We start from the raw sequence: 20,057 nt of genomic DNA on the forward strand, positions 1-20,057 counted from the left end.
TTTTCTACCACTTATTCCCTTTCGGGGTCACGGGGGGCGCTGGCGCCTATCTCAGCTACAATCGAGCGGAAGGCGGGGTACACCCTGGACAAGTGCTATATAAATATAATTCACTTCACAGTAGTGCATTCCTAATTCATGCTTAATAAATAGTGAGACTATCAAACAACTACCAGGTACCAGACAATATTGTCTCATCACCTTCTTTTGCGGACTTATCAGGTCAGTAGTGCGTTCCTAATTCGTGCTTGAGGGGTGAGGCAAAAAGTGTTACTTACTTTGCAGGGTCTGCTTGATGTCTAAAATATGAAAAAACTAACATGATATTGTATTACTCTTGAGGGCTTGACGAATGACTGCAGTAAGATGGACAGCTTGATGTACTGTAAATGTCTTGGGCTAAATGTACTAAAATGATCAATATCACAGTAATATTGGTCATCAGATGAGACCAAACCAATCAGAGCGTGCTGTTTCGTATCGTGGCCACTGATTGACTCAGCTTCACCGTATTGGATTAAAGGCCTACTGAAACCCACTACTACCGACCACGCAGTCTGATAGTTTATATATCAATGATGAAATATTAACATTGCAACACATGCCAATACGGCCAGTTAAGTTTACTAAATTACAATTTTAAATTTCCCGCGGAGTTTCCTGTTACTGTATGATGACGCGTGTTTGTGACGTTATTGGTTGGAGGGGATTAATTAGTCCAGCACCACTTACGGCTAAAAGTCATCTCTTTTCATCGCGCAATTACATGGTATTTTGGACATCTGTGTTGCTGAATCTTTTGCAATTTGTTCAATTAATAATGGAGAAGTCAAAGTAGAAAGATGGAGGTGGGAAGCTTTTAGCCTTTAACCACACAAACACACGGTGTTTCCTTGTTTAAAATTCCCAGAGTTGAAGCTTTACTATGGATCAGAGCGGTCAAGCCAACATTGAGCCCGACTACATCTCAACCGGCAGTTTTGGGTGAGAAAATTGTGGTCTTACCGGAGACAGCAGCGGACTTTTAGCCGTAAGTCCTGCTGCAGCGCGTGACTTCCCTGAGAGACTCTGGCGTCAACACACCCGTGGCCACACCCCTCCGACTTTAGATATTGTATAATCTCACTAAAACAATAAGCAGATAAGGGATTTTCCAGAATTATCCTAGGAAATGTGTCTAATAACATCTGAAACGCTCTCACTGCAAACGGCTTTTTTTTTTTTTAGTCCATCACTCTAAATGTCCTCATCCACGAATCTTTTATCCTCGCTCAAATTAATGGGAAAATTGTCGCTTTTTCGGTCCGAATAGCTTTCGCTGCTGGAGACTCACATTATAAACAATGTGAGGATGTGAGGAGCCCAACAACCATTGACGTCACGCGCACATCGTCTGAAACTTCCGGTACAGGCAAGGCTTTTTTATTAGCGACCAAAAGTTGCGAGCTTTATCGTTGATGTTCTCTGCTAAATCCTTTCAGCAAAAATATGGCAATATCGCGAAATGATCGAGTATGACACATAGAATGGACCTGCTATCCCCGTTTGAATAAGAACATCTCATTTCAGTAGGCCTTTAAACGAGTGTAAAGATGACAATGTGGGTTATTTCATGTTTAGAGGGCTTTCATGTTATAACAAGTTTGTTAGAAGGCCGTAAAAAGCTTTTTGATTTACTGTAGCTATGAAAATTAGCTATGAAAAAATGGATATTATGAATAATTGTTATATTGCGAATTTCCAAGGTCACGCCAAGAACCAATTAACAATAAATTATCAATTTTATGTCATCTTGTTATTACTTCTCTTTGTCATCAGATTCAATCATTTGTTGTCATTTTTTGTAACATTAAACCCACTTAAAAGCACTCCAGAGAAACAAAAGCACGTCTTTCAGAAGACAAGGACGCATACTTATCCCTCCAGCGACCAAAAAAGAGAAAGGTCGCACCCCAAATAAACAATATGTCAATGGGACTTACAAAATTCTCAATGACCTTGTTGACATAAAATAAATGCATTAAAACAAACATTGCTAATTTATAATGGATAAGCCATATGCATGCGACTAATAAGCATTAGAGATTTTACAGGGTGATTTCAACACCTCCAAACGTGGTATTCAAACAGCTGGTATGTAATAAGTAGAATATTTACAGTATAAACACCTTGTAGGACTCAACCAAATGGCAAAGACTACTCCCTGACTATGGCCACGCACCAAGTACAAACCGAAATGAATGCGTACTTGCAAATGAGATTCTGAAGTGTTAAAAAAACAAGATATGGAGTCAGTTAAGTTAGAACTAGCCAGCGCCAGGCTGGAGGATCCCTGTACACATAGCAATTTTTGTAGAATAATACGCAACTCACAAAATGTTTTTTCTGCTATGACTATGACTACGTCACAGTTAGACATGCGTTCTACTGAGGTGGCAAATTATGATGCGTTCAGTTTATCACAGCACCAAGTAGACAATCTGAAAATTCCCGTCATATCAATTCCTAGATATGGTCGTAATTATTTTAAGTACACTGCGCATAATAAACGCAACATTATTAATATTGCTATTACGGATAATTTTATCAACAACTCCTGAAAACAGCCCACTACCTATGATATGGGCTTTCTAAAAATCAGATATTTGTCTCCCAAAACGTTATTAATATAATAACTGCTATAGCAGCCGCAACATTAATGCTGCCACAACGACGACTCTTGCGGACCTACTGCCCTCGGTAATGGCACCGTTCCCAAAGTATGTGGGCTCTATTGATAACCTCACTAAGAACTTTAACAACGCCCTGCGCGAAACCATTGATAGTATAGCACCGCTGAAGTTAAAAAAGGCTCCAAAAAGGCGTACGCCATGGTTTACTGAAGAAACTAGAGCTCAGAAATTATTATGTAGAAAGCTGGAACGCAAATGGCGCACGACTAAACTTGAGGTGCACCATCAAGCATGGAGTTATAGTTTAATAACTTATAAACGCATGCTTACCTTAGCTAAAACAAATTATTACTCAAATCTCATCCGCATTAATAAAAACGATCCAAAATTTTTGTTTAGTACAGTAGCATCGCTAACCCAACAAGGGACTCCTTCCAGTAGCTCCACCCATTCGGCAGATGACTTTATGAAGTTCTTTAATAAGAAAATTGAACTTATTAGAAAGGAGATTAAAGACCATGCGTCCCAGCTACAACTGGGTTATAGTAACACAGATACGACTGTATATACGGCGGATACTGCAAATATCCAAAATAGTTTCTCTCGTTTTGATGAAATAACATTAGAAGAATTGTTACAACGTGTAAATGGAATAAAACAAATAACATGTTTACTTGACCCACTTCCTGGGAAACTTATCAAGGAGCTTTTTGTATTATTAGGTCCATCAGTGCTAAATATTATAAACTTATCACTTTCCTCGGGCACTGTTCCCCTAGCATTCAAAAAAGCGGTTATTCATCCTCTCCTTAAAAGACCTAACCTCGATCCTGACCTCATGGTAAACTACCGACCGGTGTCTCACCTTCCCTTTATTTCAAAAATCCTCGAAAAAATTGTTGCAGAGCAGCTAAATGAACACTTAGCGTCTAACAATCTATGTGAAACCTTTCAATCCGGTTTCAGGGCAAATCACTCGACTGAGACAGCCCTCGCAAAATTGACTAATGATCTATTGCTAACGATGGACTCTGATGCGTAATCTATGTTGCTGCTCCTCGATCTTAGCGCTGCTTTCGATACAGTGGATCATAATATTTTATTAGAGCGTATCAAAACACGAATCGGTATGTCAGACTCAGCCCTGTCTTGGTTTAACTCTTATCTTACTGATAGGATGCAGTGCGTCTCCCATAACAGTATGACCTCGGACTATGTTAAGGTAACGTGTGGAGTTCCCCAGGGTTCGGTCCTTGGCCCTGCACTCTTCAGCATCTACATGCTGCCGCTGGGTGACGTCATACGCAAATACGGTATTAGCTTTCACTGCTATGCTGATGACACCCAACTCTACATGCCCCTAAAGCTGACCAACACGCCGGACTGTAGTCAGTTGGAAGCGTGTCTTAATGAAATTAAACAATGGATGTCCGCGAATTTTTTGCAACTTAACGCCAAAAAAACGGAAATGCTGATTATCGGTCCTGCTAGACACCGACCTCTATTTGATAATACAACTTTAACATTTGACTACCAAATAATAAAACAAGGGGACTCGGTAAAAAATCTGGGTATTATCTTTGACCCAACTCTCTCCTTTGAGTCACACATTAAAAGCGTTACTAAAACGGCCTTCTTTCATCTCCATAATATCGCAAAAATTCGCTCCATTTTTTCCACTAAAGACGCCGAGATCATTATCCATGCGTTTGTTACGTCTCGTCTCGATTACTGTAACGTATTATTTTCGGGTCTCCCCATGTCTAGCATTAAAAGATTACAGTTGGTACAAAATGCGGCTGCTAGACTTTTGACAAGAACAAGAAAGTTTGATCATATTACGCCTGTACTGGCTCACCTGCACTGGCTCCCTGTGCACTTAAGATGTGACTTTAAGGTTTTACTAATTACGTATAAAATACTACACGGTCTAGCTCCAGCCTATCTTGCCGATTGTATTGTACCATATGTCCCGGCAAGAAATCTGCGTTCAAAAGACTCCGGCTTATTAGTGATTCCTAGAACCCAAAAATAGTCTGCGGGCTATACAGCGTTTTCCGTTCGGGCTCCAGTACTCTGGAATGCCCTCCCGGTAACAGTTTGAGATGCTACCTCAGTAGAAGCATTTAAGTCTCACCTTAAAACTCATCTGTATACTCTAGCCTTTAAATAGACCTCCTTTTTAGACCAGTTGATCTGCCGCTTCTTTTCTTTCTCCTATGTCCCCCCCCTCCCTTGTGGAGGGGGTCCGGTCCGATGACCATGGATGAAGTACTGGCTGTCCAGAGTCGAGGCCCAGGATGGACCGCTCGCCTGTGTATCGGTTGGGGACATCTCTACGCTGCTGATCCGCCTCTGCTTGAGATGGTTTCCTGTGGACGGGACTCTCGCTGCTGTCTTGGATCCGCTTGAACTGAACTCTCGCGGCTGTGATGGAGCCACTATGGATTGAACTTTCACAGTATCATGTTAGAGCCGCTCGACATCCATTGCTTTCGGTCCCCTAGAGGGGGGGGGGGGGGGGGGGGGGTTGCCCACATCTGAGGTCCTCTCCAAGGTTTCTCATAGTCAGCATTGTCACTGGCGTCCCACTGGATGTGAATTCTCCCTGCCCACTGGGTGTGAGTTTTCCTTGCCCTTTTGTGGGTTCTTCCGAGGATGTTGTAGTCGTAATGATTTGTGCAGTCCTTTGAGACATTTGTGATTTGGGGCGATATAAATAAACATTGATTGATTGATTGAAGATATGATAATTCAAATAATGGGGAGTCCACATTATCACAAAAACAATGTATCACTTGATCACGCCCTTTTTAACATTCCACACGACAGAGTAAGTAAAAAGTAGATATGTGTGCTGATAAAGGATCGGTATCAGCAAATAGCATAATGATATTGCAGCCTTGACATTTGGCAGTGGAAAAAGTTATCATGGACACTCGTATATTCGCATTGGTTTTGTATCCAAAGACTGTTTTGCACTACATGCCATGCTCCTAATAAAGAACAAATACATTTGACACCCTTTATGAAGTCAGTGTATCAATAAAGAGTCACAGCCACACCACTCTTAGGAAGTAAACATTTTTGAAAAATACATTTGGGTTATTGGCATAGCTACAAACAACTCCATAACAATTATTGTAGACAAGTGAACGCAAGACCTATCAAGAAAAATACATCACTGTTTATTTTCCTTACAAAGATAGGAACAATTTGCAATTGTTATGGTTTATTGTAACAGAGATAGAATGTAAAAATTTTTTTTTTTAAATAAAATCCAAAAAAGTGAATATTGTATATGATTAAGAAAAGTAATTACAGTATTTGATTGTGGCTGAGATAGGCACCAACGCCCCCTGCGACTCCAAAGGGAATAAGCGGTAGGAAATGGATGGATGGATGGATCCAACTACAACAGGGCTATTTAACATACCGGCCCCCAAGTTCAGTTTAAAATTTGGGAGACAAACAGCAACATTCCTAAAAACAAGAGTGCTCCTGTCCTATAGAGTAACGTGGACCACTGTAACCACATTGACAGATCATTGCATTGACATTTAACACTGCTAGCAAACGGGGGCGTTCCTCAAGTCAACCCTTTGAGTCCTCCTTTTAAGCAGTTACAATTCTTTTGTAATTTTTTTTATGTAACTAAGGTGTTGCTGTAGCTTGTTTACTCCAGATAAAAAAAATTGGTAGTATTTTTTTCATCTTTAGCCATACTCCTGGTGTTCCTCAAGGTTCCATTTTAGGTCCTCTCTTTTTTGTCATTTCAACTGTCAAACTGTTGGCCCATGACTTCGGTTAAACGTTTTTGCAGCAGATTCTTAAGAACACCAGCATGCGGTCATAGAGATGATATTTGACAAGCTTTTTTACAGAAAGTCCTTAAAAACAGCACACCACTCCTGTAACTCTGACAAAATAGACCAAAATCAAATGTTGACTGTTTAGGACGCTGGTTCTCTGGAATATACAAAATAATACTAATGGTGAAAGGATAAGTCCGGATAGTCTTAACTCTCTGGAAATGTAGCCTCTAAGACAATTTAGTTCAATAGCCTTGTTCTAGCATATTAATGCTGTCGAATGTCAACTCAAAAAAACAACAACTGTCAAAGAAACAATGTGCTTTGTTCAAACCTGACCACCACCATCTACAGGACCAAAGAGTTGTCAAAGGACCACAGAATGGTCATAGAAAGATAATCTCTATAATCACGTACACAACCAAATTAGTTGTTTAAATTGAACCAATTCTCTTGAGGAACAGTGACTGCATTGTGTTTGTGGGTCAGCTTCTTGGTCAATGGGGGCAAACTGGGTGAGTTGTCTTGCTTCCTGAGCAACGCTGCCCTGAAATAAATAATTCCCTGGTTACCTGTAATCATAGCCAAGCTGCGGCGGTAAAAAGCGGTAAATCCTAACCACGGGACTTCCGCCGAGATGATTGTGGGAGAAGTTTGTAGACCTGAACAGGACTTGGTGAGATAATACGGTCTCAATTATTTGGAAATGGAAAAAAATACAAGTTAACAGTTATTCGCCCTCGCTCTAAGCTCCATGCAAAATGTTAAACCTAATTAAGTATTCATCCATCCATTTTCTACTGCTTGTCTGTCCCGGGGGTGCTGGAGCCTATCTCAGCTGTATTAAGGTGGAAGGAGGGTTACACCCTGGACAAGTAGCCACTTCATTGCAGAGCCTTGTGGGGTAAGAATTTCAAATTCAAACATGTATTCTGCTTACCAACAAGTACAAAGTCATCCTTTGCATTATTATTATTAATATTATTATCCTCCAGAAAAGATTACATTTTCACTTTTTTCATTTTTTGGGGGGGATTTGTGCTTTTTCTCAATTTTTCTCGGTTACAATAAACCCTAAAACTGCTGCTTTCTTTGTACATCAGTAAATTCACAAAATCAATTGGGAAGGCTCAGAAGAAAAATACATAAACATACAAAAAGTCAGATTCCTGGGCCAGCCCAGGCCCGATCAGACCACAACATAGCGTAACACACGTTAGAAATGCACATTGTATCCCGCTCTCCAAAAGTCTCCACATTAAAATTGTTTTCTGACTGATTTGAGTGACAATGGAGTTATGGTAATTAATTGCACGTGTTAGATAGAATACACGATGAAAAAAACAGAATTAGTATTTGTTGATCCCGAAGATTCTCACTCTGTGCAGTTGTGGTAGTTTTGGGATCAGCACGCTTAAAAGTGACGTGGTGTTTATAAAGAAATGTGTTGTGTCATATTTTGTGTAGAAACTTGCCAAGAAATATCTGTGGAAAAAAAAAAGGAGAGTAATTACAATTATTGAAACATTTAGGTCCACTAAATTAATATGTCATGCCGGTATGACCGCTATTTAGATGATTTAATAGCACGTTTTTTCTGTACATATATCTATTTGCCCTGTTTTGCCATAGTTATATTTGGTGCTAAATGCTAAGATCTCACAAATAAACTCATTAACAATGTGAATGTGGCTTGTCATTACAACTCTGTACAGTAGATGGCACTGTAACTCTGCTTCTTAGCACAGGGATTAAATCAACAATTAGTTAAATTAATTCGTAGCTATATTTATGGATGGGTACCAACTTGGGTACTTTTATAGGTACCGATGAAGGACAGGTGTATTCGTCGAACACTGCCCCTAGTCTACGTAATGTTACAGTTGTCCATAGCAAAAAAAAAAGCATGTCTGATAGGGGCTGCACAGATTTTGAGGAAAAAATGCAAATTTTCTCTCCAAAATAGCGATTGCAAATTGATTTGCAATTTATATATTTATTGCATAAAACTGAGAAAATAATAAGTGAAGGAAGACATGTTTCTTTAAGACTGTCAATTAACATATCCTTGTCTCCAGGTGCCACACATTAGGACAATATTCAATGTTTTTACTTTATAAAAATGTGGCAGCTCTTGTCTACATCAGGGGTGTCCAAACTTTTTGACTGGGGGTTCGTATTGGGCCGACTGCATGCAAAGTAACATATATACACATACAGTCGCGATCAAAAGTTTACATACACTTGTAAAGACCAAAATGTCATGGCTGTCTTGAGTTTCCAATAATTTCTACAACTCTTATTTTTTTTGTGATCAAGTGATTGGAGCACATAATTGTTGGTCACAAAAAAACTTTCATGAAGTTTGGTTCTTTTATGACTTTTTTATGAGTCTACTGAAAATGTGACCAAATCCTCTGGGTTAAAAGTATACATACAGCAATGTTAATATTTGGTAGGCGAGGTTGTTCCTGGGATTTAAGGCCTCTCCTTTTCTCCTCCAAACATATTGCTGGGTATTGTGGCCAAACAGCTCAATTTTTGTTTCATCTGACATCACGTGGACAAAGATAAGACCTTCTGGAGGAATGTTCTGTGGTCCGATGAAACTAAAATGGAGCGGTTTGGCCACAATACCGAGTAATATATTTGGAGGAGAAAAGGTGAGGCCTTTAATCCCAGGAACACCAAACCTACTGTCAAGCATGGTGGCGGCAGTATTATGCTTTGGGCCTGTTTTGCTGCCAATGGAACTGGTGCTTTACAAAGAGTAAATAGAACAATGAAAAAGGAAGATTACCTCCAAATTATTCAGGAGAACCTAAAATCATCAGCCCGGAGGTTGGGTCTTGGGCGCAATTGGGTGTTCCAACAGGACAATGACCCCAAACACACGTCAAAAGTGGTAAAGGAAAGACTAAATCAGGCTGGAATTAAGGTTTTTCAATGGCTTTCCCAAAGTTCTGAGGTAAATGTGTGGACAACGCCGAAGAAACAAGTCTATGTCAGAAAACCAACACATTTAACTGAACTGCACCAATTTTGTCAAGAACAGTGGTCAAAAATTCCACCGGAAGCTTGTGGATGGCTACCAAAAGCACCTTATTGCAGTGAAACTTGCCAAGGGACAGGTAACCAAATATTAACATTGCTGTATGTATACTTTTGACCCAAAAGATTTGGTCACATTTTCAGTAGACCCATAATAAATTCATAAAAGAATCAAACTTCATGAATGTTTTTTGTGACCAACAAGTATGTGCTCCAATCACTCTCTCACAAAAAAATTTGAGTTGTAGAAATTATTGGAAACTCAAGACAGCCATGATATTATGTTCTTTACAAGTGTATGTGAACTTTTGACAACAACTGTGTGTGTGTGTGTATATATCTATACATCTATATGTATATGTGATTATAAAAATATTATAATTAATTTACTATTAATAATTATCATTAGTTAAGAGTATATGAAAATTTGACCCCTACCTAGTTTATTTCCGTGGCGACCTCCTTAAAGTTTTTGAATCAATAGAAATATCAAGCAGCTAAAATGCTGCAAACATGGATAAGTGCTTCAGCAGTTTCCCCCATCATCCCTTGTAATGGGTGTAGTTTAAATTTTTTTATGCTGTTTTGACGTTTTTTATAGTATCCACAAAGTTCAACGTGCAGGATGTGTTATGTGTGATGATGAATTTTTGCGGTGGTGGAAATGTTTTTCTCTGCACCAGTACTAGGGAAGGTTGTTTGGATTGGGTCACATCAGTAAATGCTGTTCCAATACACAAATTGATGTACTAATAATGGCCACTGACTTAAGTTACTTTCATAGGCCACCAGATTGGTACAAGATGGCAGCTATCCGACTGCCGACTTTTTGTATATTAAATGATAACACCGCACTCTCGGCCAAATTGCTTATGGGACTCAGTGCCTTCTCGTGAGCCAAATTAAAGACGCCAGCGGGCCGTAGTTTGGACATCCCTGGTCTACATTATGCTTTTAAATTGAATAAATTATCGATAAAAACCATAGTGTTTATAATGTAATATAATCATAATACATAATACTAATGTAAGTACCCATTTAAAATGATATAAACATTTATTTCTCATTACAGTAGAAATGTTCACCATTATACTCTAATTGGGAGGCAAACAATTGTGTTATCATAAATAAATAAACAAAACAATATATGGACTCATTTATTTAAGCATAAATCTTATTTAAAAAAATATTGAACATCTTAAAGTGAATTTTTTGTTGGAAAAACTAGATCGGACGTTGGGCTCATATTGCCCGTCTGATTTAAAGCTGAAGTATTACCACAACGAGACATTTAGCTTTGCAATCTTGATTTTTTTCCTCCTATTTGTTACTTTGCGGAATTTTTCACTGGCGAGGCTCTCTGTTCTTGCGTACTGTGTGCGGTCTCGCCGAGTTGCTCTCTGCCTACCGAGAAAAAGATTGTGAAGGACTGAAAAGAGGTCTCAATGTGTTCAGTTAATTGTAAGGGTGTAACGGTACACAAAAATTTCGGTTCGGTACGTACCTCGGTTTAGAGGTCACGGTTCGGTTCATTTACGGTACGTTGAGAAAACAACACAATATACTTTTTTTTGGTTATTTATTTACAAAATTTGTAAACAATGGCTTTATCCTTTTAACATTGTAGACACTATAATGATCCTGCCCCAAAATAGAAATAGCTCTGAGTGTGATGTATGTGAGCCATCATTAGGCTGATCAGTGCAACAGCAGGCAGTCATGAAAGCTTAGGATAACAATAACATACATATACACACACAGGGTTGGTTGCCAGGGTTAATGTGGTCAATATATATATAAAATAACAACTAAATAAGATAAGGCTCAGAACTGGTTTCTTAACAAAGCCTTTATACATATAAAATGCAACATTAAATTGACACAACTTTTCTTCTACATATAAAAAGTGCGACATTAACTCAGATTAACTTTTCTTTTTTTCCCCACAGTGTTTAACCCTGGTGACTTTCACTCAATCTTCATGTTTTTTGACTGAAAAATCACTGTATCCACATTGTCTGCAGAAAGAGCAGACCTGCTTGCAGTTACAATGTCTCCAGCTGTGGAAAATACCCTTTCGCTGGGCACGGAGGTAGCAGGGATGGCGAGGTAGTGCCTGGCTAACTTGGCAGTAAGAGGATATATGGGCTCATTGTTCTTCCACCATTGAAATGGAATAAAATCTAGTTTTTAAAGCAATATGGTCTTATTTCTGCTGCTATAAAAACACCAACGGCATTGTCTGACTGGGCGAGGAGAGGCTGCTTGAATGCGGTGGGGAGATGTGTTTGCACCACGCTCGTCTTTCTCTTTGTTGAAGCGATGTTCACTTGGGGGTGGTGCCGCTTTAAATGGGTTAGCATGTTTGACATAGGGCTGGGCGATATATTGATATACTCGATATATCGCGGGTTTGTCTCTATGCGATATAGAAAACGACCATATGGTGATATTCGAGTTTCTCACACAGTTGCTTTTAGCTGCGGGCATTACACTACAGGCCATTCCCACTCTTTTCTTGTCTCTCCTTCTCACAGAGACTTAAAACAAGCGCACCTTCTTACATAGGTCACGTGTGCAACGTCACACGCCCTCCCCGAGCAGAGAGGTAGCGACATGGATAACATTAGCTGTGACGCTAACGGTGCGTTGCGAGAGGTAATACGAGAGAGAGAAGGTGCAAATCTGGTAACAAATGGAGGAAGAATTGATTCCCAAGAAAAACAGCACAAGGTGCGATGTCTGGCGGTGGTTTGGCTTCAAGCGGGAATATGTTCAACATTTAAGCGACAGAAGCTTTGCTACAAAAAGTAGGACCACTGCTAATTTGTATCATAATTTGAAAAGTCACCCGCTAGAGCAGGGGTCGGGAACCTTTTGGGCTGAGAGAGCCATGAAAGCTAAATATTAAAAAATGTATTTCTGAAAGAGTCATATAATATTTTTATAACACTGAACACAACTAAACGCGGGCATTTTTAAGTAAGACCAACATTTGTAGAGTATAATAAGTCTCTTATTCTTTGTAATATCATTGTTATTCTGAGGCTAAATGTGGTGGGGCGTGGCCTGTGGGCCTGCAGCAAACTTGGGTGTCCCAGGACCGGCCTCGAAATCAGTGACAGGTGTGTAGATGGCCCATCTGGGCCTTGTTATCTAATCACCTGTCGATCTGTTATAAGCAGCAGCCAGGAGGAGAGACGGGGTGGAGGCTGTAGCCAGAGCGCGAGCGAGAGAGAAAAATACAATTGCTGGGAAGCAACTGAGAGACTTATTGAAAAATAAAACAATAATGTAACCCTGAAAAGGGCTTTTATGTCGGTGCTTGGTGGTCTGAAGAACCCCCAGGAGGGCAAGCCCCACACTATCCAATAATAAATAAATTACTACTTACCATTAACGCAACTTCTTGAACATAAAAAAGCATGACAATGTTTTATATTTTGAAAGTTATTTTTTAACACTGTGATTACAAGTGGAATTATTCATTACTTATCGTGTTAAGGAATGTCAGCTCAGATTTATCCGAGAGCCAGATGCAGTCATCAAAAGAGCCACATCTGGCTCTAGAGCCATTGGTTCCCTACCCCTGCACTAGAGAATGAAGACTGCTTCAAACTGTGCATGTCAACATCTCTGTTCGGTGCCACACCAACAAAATGCCGAAGCAACTATTTCCACATAAACAGCGTCGGACATTATTTTATGTGACACTTATTGAAATATCTTGTGTGACATCATGCACAAAAGTGCATTTTATTTGTTTAAAACTATTGTATGGCATTCTGTACAAAAAGTGCACTTTAATTTAGTGTTATGATATGACATCTTAGTAACATCATGCACAGAAGTGCACTAATAGCTTGTTTTAAAATGTCTCTGACAATCTCGCACTTTCGGTTTTGAAAATGACATAATTGTTTGTGCCACTGCTTAATAAGTGTTTAATAAATACAGTTTTGGTCCATTGACATAGTTGGGATTTCCCTCTCTGCATGAAAGTTTAAAATGAGCATATATTAATGCAGTATGAACAAGAATGTTTTAAATTAGACACATAGAATCATCATACTGCTGTGATTATATGTATCAAGTGTTAATTCAAGGCTTAGGCAAAATATCGAGATATGTATCGCATATCGCGATATGGCCTAAAAATATTGAGATATTTAAAAAAAGGCCATATCGCCCATCCCTAGTTTGACGTGTTGCCACACGCATACCCTACTGCTGCTGAACAATGTCGGCAAACCGCTTTCGCTTTGTCCACCTCTCGTCCTCCATTGTTGTATCGCACTGCAAAGCCGAAGTGTGTGCATTGTTTACACAACTACTTTTGTCCTACCTGCGGTGCGCTAATTAATACCTCCGTTTGGAAACTCGTTCGATACACCACCGTTTCGAACCAAACCCCCGTACCGAAACTGTTCAATACAAATACACGTACGGTTACACCCTTAGTTAACTGCACTGTCAAATAAACACACTCAGGTGTTAAGAGAGATGCACAGAGGGAGAAATATTTTTCCCTGTTTTGAAGCGAAGAAGAAACACAAGATTTAACAATTCTGATTTTGCGAACATCTCTGTCACTCAAATAAATGCCAGTGACGATGGAGGTAAAAAAACAAAAACCTCAGCTGGTAGTGAATAGTTAAACAAAATTATATTGTGTAATTCAACAATTTAATATTTATTACCACAGAAACACACATTAAAGTAATTAAATTAAAATTATGTACCTTTGAGTATCAATATCAAAACCGGGAATTGCTACCGTATCGGTTCAAATGTGTAAGTTACCATTTTTATTGTATAGTACTAGTTATCAGTACTAGTATTTAGTAAAGGAGATTTGTAAGATGGCGGTGCGAGTGAGCGCATCGGCCCTTCTCACCCTAATGTGTTTTGACATGTGTTTTAGTCATCCTGGCTTTGTTTGTTTATGTAACCCCACGCCTCCTCCAATTCAGAGGAAAAAATATATGATGACAAAATAGCTGTTGTGTCAATATTTCAGCTTCAAATCAGATGAGCATTAACACGTTTGTTGCCGCTTGTTGCTCTCAATTTTGCGAGACGCAACTGGAATGTGTATGCATTATCCCAATAGACTGTAGGCCAAATTTATGTTGTTTATATTGCGCAACTCGAGTCACACCCGAACATTTCAGCCCATGATTTTGGCTGAGATAGTTGCCCTAAACATATAAGCATTCACAAGGAATGATCAGTACTCACAGAATTATTGGGGAAATGGTGAAGAATTTTCTAGAAGACGTGAACTGCAAGCCATAATCGAGCTGTTCCCAGTGTGTAAGAAGTCTTGCCTTTCCCTGGTCAGGGGTCTCAAAGGGCGTTCCTTTCACTGCATGCATAAACACGTACATTCCCTAAAGAGACGTAAAGTCAGTCAGTATAAAATCAGCATCGCCGGTAAAATGTGCAGACCAAACGATCGGGACCTTCGCATCTTGTGACACTGGAGCAACTTAAATCCGTCGATTGGTAAGTGTTTGTTTGGCATTAAATGTGGGTGGACGGAAAGGCCGGATGTAAATATAGCCACAAATGTACATACAGCTAGCATAAATAGAATGTTAGCATTGATTAGCATGCCGTGCTAATCGATGCACACTCCACGTAAGTCAACTTGAATCCGTCCCTGATCGTGTTGTTACACCCTCCGACGACACACCGACGAGGCATGATGTCTCCAAGGTACGGAAAACAGTCGAAAAAACGGAAAATAACAGAGCTGATTTGACTTGGGTGTTTGTAATGTGTTTGAGAAAATGGCGGATTGACTACCTATGTGTCGTCACGTTGTGACGTCATCGCTCCGATGACGTCACAACGTTCGGAAATCAGTTAAAAAAATATATGGTCTTTTTTCTGCAACATCAAGGTATATATTGACGCTTACATAGGTCTGGTGATAATGTTCCCCTTTAACTAAATAAATCAAAAAAAAAAATTGACTTTTACCGACGACTCGACAACAAAGTATGAATGTTTTACCCCGAGCAAGTGCTCGAGTCATTGCTATCTGGCGGACCTTTTAAGTGACAGACACGTAGATCCAGACAAACAGCAACAACGGTAGAAAATCCCAGTGTGTAAGCTTCATCACAAATCTTGGTCAGCTCTTTGTAAGTTCATATTGTGCATAAAGACAGTTGTGGCAGTTTAAGTATGAAAAAATGTATGAAAAGTATCAATGTTGTAGTTCAGAAAAATCTGTTTTAAAAGATCCATCCACCCATCCATTTCCTATCACTTATTCTTATTCTGGAGCCGATCTCAGTTACAATCGGGCGTAAGGCGGGGTACACCCTGGACAAGTCGCCACCTCAACACAGGGCAAGATATTAAGTTTATGTATCGAAATTGCTGACTTCATGATGTCTTTTGTATTCGTAGTCCTATTGGTATTTTGTCTAAGGGGAACGATCAAACCTTGTTTAATACGTGTAGTGCTATAATTTGCTCAGTAGAGGGTGACAATGCTACACCTTAGGTTTAATTGTGAAAAGTCACATACAGTGTGCGCAATGTTTGGTGTGTGGATGTTGTGTAATTTTTATACGTGTAAACATTTGTAGTTTATTGTGTGAATATATTACCACTAACACTTCTTTATTATTTATGTAAAACACAAAATAGACATTGTACTTTTGTAATGTTTATATTTTCAGTCTTACAAACCTAAAATAAGGAAGTGAAAAGAAATAGAACTAAGAAAGGACAACAATGCAAAAGAAGGAACATCAATTATAAACAAAACTTTGCGAGCTTCTGTTACTTCATGCTTTTAACTTGCTACACATGCTGGAAACGAGTAGTGAGGGCAGAATAATAAATTTATTGACAGAGCAGTGTGGAAGCCGATGTGTTTACTTTGCAATTAAGTAAACACAGTCTCAAATGATTATCACCTGCTGAGGCACTTTCTGACGAAACATCCACAAATGGATGTCCGGCCCTTGTGCTCTTGAAACTGTGACCCTCTTCATTATGTAGTTGAGTAACTCTGCACTAGACACTACATGGAAGTCAAAGCACATACTCAGAGCTCATTCTCAAATTACTGTACTGTTTTAACTAATTAAACTAACAATAGTAAAAGTGAGGACTGGGTGTTATGGCTGAAAACTATATCACACAGTATATGTTTTTTATATTGATCAATACCGATAATATTTATACTTTTTATGACTTATTTATGCCTGCCAATAAATACAGTAAAACAGTTTCCAATTTACCGAGGGTGCTATTTATCAGTAGAGAGGGTGTGTTACGTGGTAGCCAAGTAGGATGAGCGTGGCTAAGGTTATAAAATAATTAAAGGTAGTTACAGATTTGAGACTATAGATGGCAGTAGTGTATAAGCTATTGAACACTACACAGAGTAGTTTGGGAAGCTACTAATTAAACGGACACATTGGAAGTGTCAGGAGGCTGCTGCAACGTTTGCATTAAAACCAACAAATCAAAAGACAAAAATCAGTTTTTGAGTTGATATACCAAGTTATCACAATTTCTCTTCTCACTCCATGCAGTAAATTCACAGCAAGACAGAAAGACGATGCAACCAAACTTGGTAGTCGATACTGTTATGAATTGATTAACGTGCACCCCGACTTAAACAAGTTGAAAAACGTATTTGGGTGTTACCATTTGGTGGTCAACTGTACGGGATATGTACTGAACTGTGCAATCTACTAATAAAAGTTTCAATCAATCAATGTGATTGGCTGTTAGCATGTTCCTCCCATTGCTCAGGGACACTTTCTGTTTCCTGTTTGCTGGGTTCCCAAAGCGCGAGTGACTTAATGAAACAAATCTTGCGTCAGAAATTCTGGTTTCTTCTGACCAAAAAAGTATTAATACATATCGAATGTTTTATCAAATGTACTTAATATTGATATAGATTATGTGTCTATCAGCCCAGCCCTAGGAATAATTAATAATAATTACAAAAAGAAACATTACCAAAGATTTCTTAATTTTCCGCTGTCTGCTCTGTCGTTTACAAGTTGCTGACATTCTCTGTGAATGTTTTATACTTGAAAAGTGTTTGTCCATCTTAAATATGTATCGTATAAGTCGCTCCGGAGTATAAGTTGCACCTGCCGAAAATGCAAAATGAAGAAGGGAAAAACATATATAAGTCGCACTGGAGTACAAGTCGCACTTTTTGGGGAAATTTATTTGATAAAACCCAACACAAAGAATAGACATTTTAATGGCAATTTAAAATAAATAAAGAATAGTGAACAACAGGCTGAATAAGTGTACGTTATATGACGCATAAATAACCAACTGAGAAGGTGCCTGGTATTTTAACGTAAAATATTATGGTAAGAGTCAATCAAATAACTATAACATATAGAACATGCGTTTACGTATACGTTTACCAAACAATCTGTAACTCCTAATCGCTAAATCCGATGAGATCTTATACTTCTAGTCTCTTACATGAATGACCTAAATAATATTATTTGATATTTTATGGTAATGTGTTAATAATTTCACACATAAGTCACTCCTGAGTATAAGTCGCAAACTGTGAAAAAAACTGTGACTTATAGTCTGAAAAATACAGTATTTATATGTGAACACATTTAACCCCACATGTCAAGGACATTTGTGAACTGTTGAGAGTGATCTGTAGCGCAAATGTTTATTGGCAAATGAGAGATTAGAAATCATCATCACACTTCAACATCTCTGACATGTAAATGCTGCTTCTTTGCTAAGTTGCCATTGTAAATAAGAATCTTAATAATGTTATCACCTTGGATAAATTAATTTTAGATGCATCTATAAATACATGTAAACTAAGTAATGCATATTTATATACTACATTATCAAGAAAGCCTTGTGGTCTGAGGAAGGAATTAATACCTGTTGTGCTGTTTGAGCAATAAAGAGTTAATGTATTGTTACATATTACTGTTTCTGCTTTGTCTACACAAGAAACAAACCTAAGTTTTAATTAGACAGTTGGCGTGCACGTTTGAGTGCCGCTCAGAGACAAATTTAAATGGCCAAAATCACACCGATTGGCCAAAATGTGTGGGGAAGTTGCGGGCTCTGGACAACATTGCAATGATTTTTTGAATTTGTGTGAATTGGGATGATCATTTCATTTCGAAATTCTGGAGGCACTGGCTATTTCTATTACCCATAGTGAAGGGTTCCGAATTATGTCAGTGCCACCCTAAAATCTAATTTGAATAATAAGATGTTGAAACCGATTGGGCGGATTAGGTTGTACTTGGATTAAAAGCTTCATTCTCTGTAAATGTAAACCTGTTGGTAGGTAATTATAAATGGATTTTGGGTGAGTACATTTGGATACATTTTTTGGTGATTGTATTGTACTCTATTTTGTATACTGTATGTTGATGTCTGAATGCAGCTGAGACAGGCTCCACCACCCCCCGCGACCTCGACACGGACAAGCAGTAGGAAATGGATGGATGGATATGTTGATGTATATTTTAGTTGCATTTAGGGATTCCCTTTTTATAGAACTGACTCTAATATTAACAAAAGGAACAAAACTGTTTTAAAACTATCACGTCTGTAAATAAATAAATGAAAAACTAAAGGGTGCCATATATCGATACCTTTGTTGCATGTCACTCAAGCAGCACTCAGGTCAGCCACCATTTCCACTTTGCATCAATCCATCTTAGATGATCTCGAGCCCAGAGAAGCCGGTTGCGTTTCTGGATGTTGTTGATAAATGGCTTTCGCTTTGCATAGTTAGGGACGGCGTGGCGCAGTGGAAGAGTGGCCGTGGGCAACCCGAGGGTCCCTGGTTCAATCCCCACCTAGTACCAACCTCGTCACGTCCGTTGTGTCCTTGAGCAAGACACTTCACCCTTGCTCCTGATGGGTTCTGGTTAGTGCCTTGTATGGCAGCTCCCTCCATCAGTGTGTGAATGTGTGTGTGTGAATGGGTAAATGTGGAAGTAGTGTCAAAGCGCTTTGAGTACCTTAAAGGTAGAAAAGCGCTATACAAGTACAACCCATTTATCATTTTTCAACACCAAGTAAGCAAGTATGCTTGGTAAAAATGCTCAAAGTCAAAGTTAGGCTCCACTCTTCTAAAATGTGCTAGCTTGATGTTAATTTATATTGCATGTGTCATGGACGGAATAGTCTTAGCAATTTTACATGGTGATTTCAACACTTCCAGATTTAGCAATGAAAAACAACTAAGATGATTGGCAGCGGGTGTGGTATAAGCACAATACTTACAGTACAAACACGAGGTAGGTCGCAACATGACATATTCAACTTTGAGAAAAAAGCTACTTTCTAGTTACACAACATATAGTAGATAGCCCAGAGCTGTGTACAGAGAGAGTATTGCCAAATCGGTTTCAAAGTTGGTAGCAAACATGGCCCCCTGTAGCCATGTGAGGAGCTTTTGACCAATCCTTTAGGAGTATTGGTCAATCATTTTGGTCAACTACTCAATCACAATCAAAATGGTTGCCAACCA

The 20,057-nt window shown here is 38.9% G+C and overlaps 1 protein-coding gene across 3 annotated transcripts in view; it reads right to left on the minus strand.

The window, feature by feature from the left end:
* The window catches only part of ormdl1 (ORMDL sphingolipid biosynthesis regulator 1), a 46,644-nt gene that overhangs the window by 14,321 nt on the left and 12,266 nt on the right, over positions 1 to 20,057 (minus strand). For 2 of the 3 annotated variants that reach the window (XM_061918568.1, XM_061918569.1), the window contains exons 3-4: positions 14,777 to 14,928; positions 5,743 to 7,969 (exon numbers count right to left, since the gene is read on the minus strand). In XM_061918568.1, the coding sequence (XP_061774552.1) occupies positions 7,834 to 7,969; positions 14,777 to 14,928 (288 nt within the window). In that variant the 3' untranslated portion in view covers positions 5,743 to 7,833. Of the gene's footprint in view, positions 1 to 5,742; positions 7,970 to 14,776; positions 14,929 to 20,057 lie in introns of those variants that run through there. The other variant, XM_061918570.1, reaches the window with a different exon arrangement.

The sequence above is a fragment of the Nerophis ophidion genome, linkage group LG13 (assembly GCF_033978795.1).
Source record: "Nerophis ophidion isolate RoL-2023_Sa linkage group LG13, RoL_Noph_v1.0, whole genome shotgun sequence".
Classification (NCBI taxonomy): domain Eukaryota; kingdom Metazoa; phylum Chordata; class Actinopteri; order Syngnathiformes; family Syngnathidae; genus Nerophis; species Nerophis ophidion.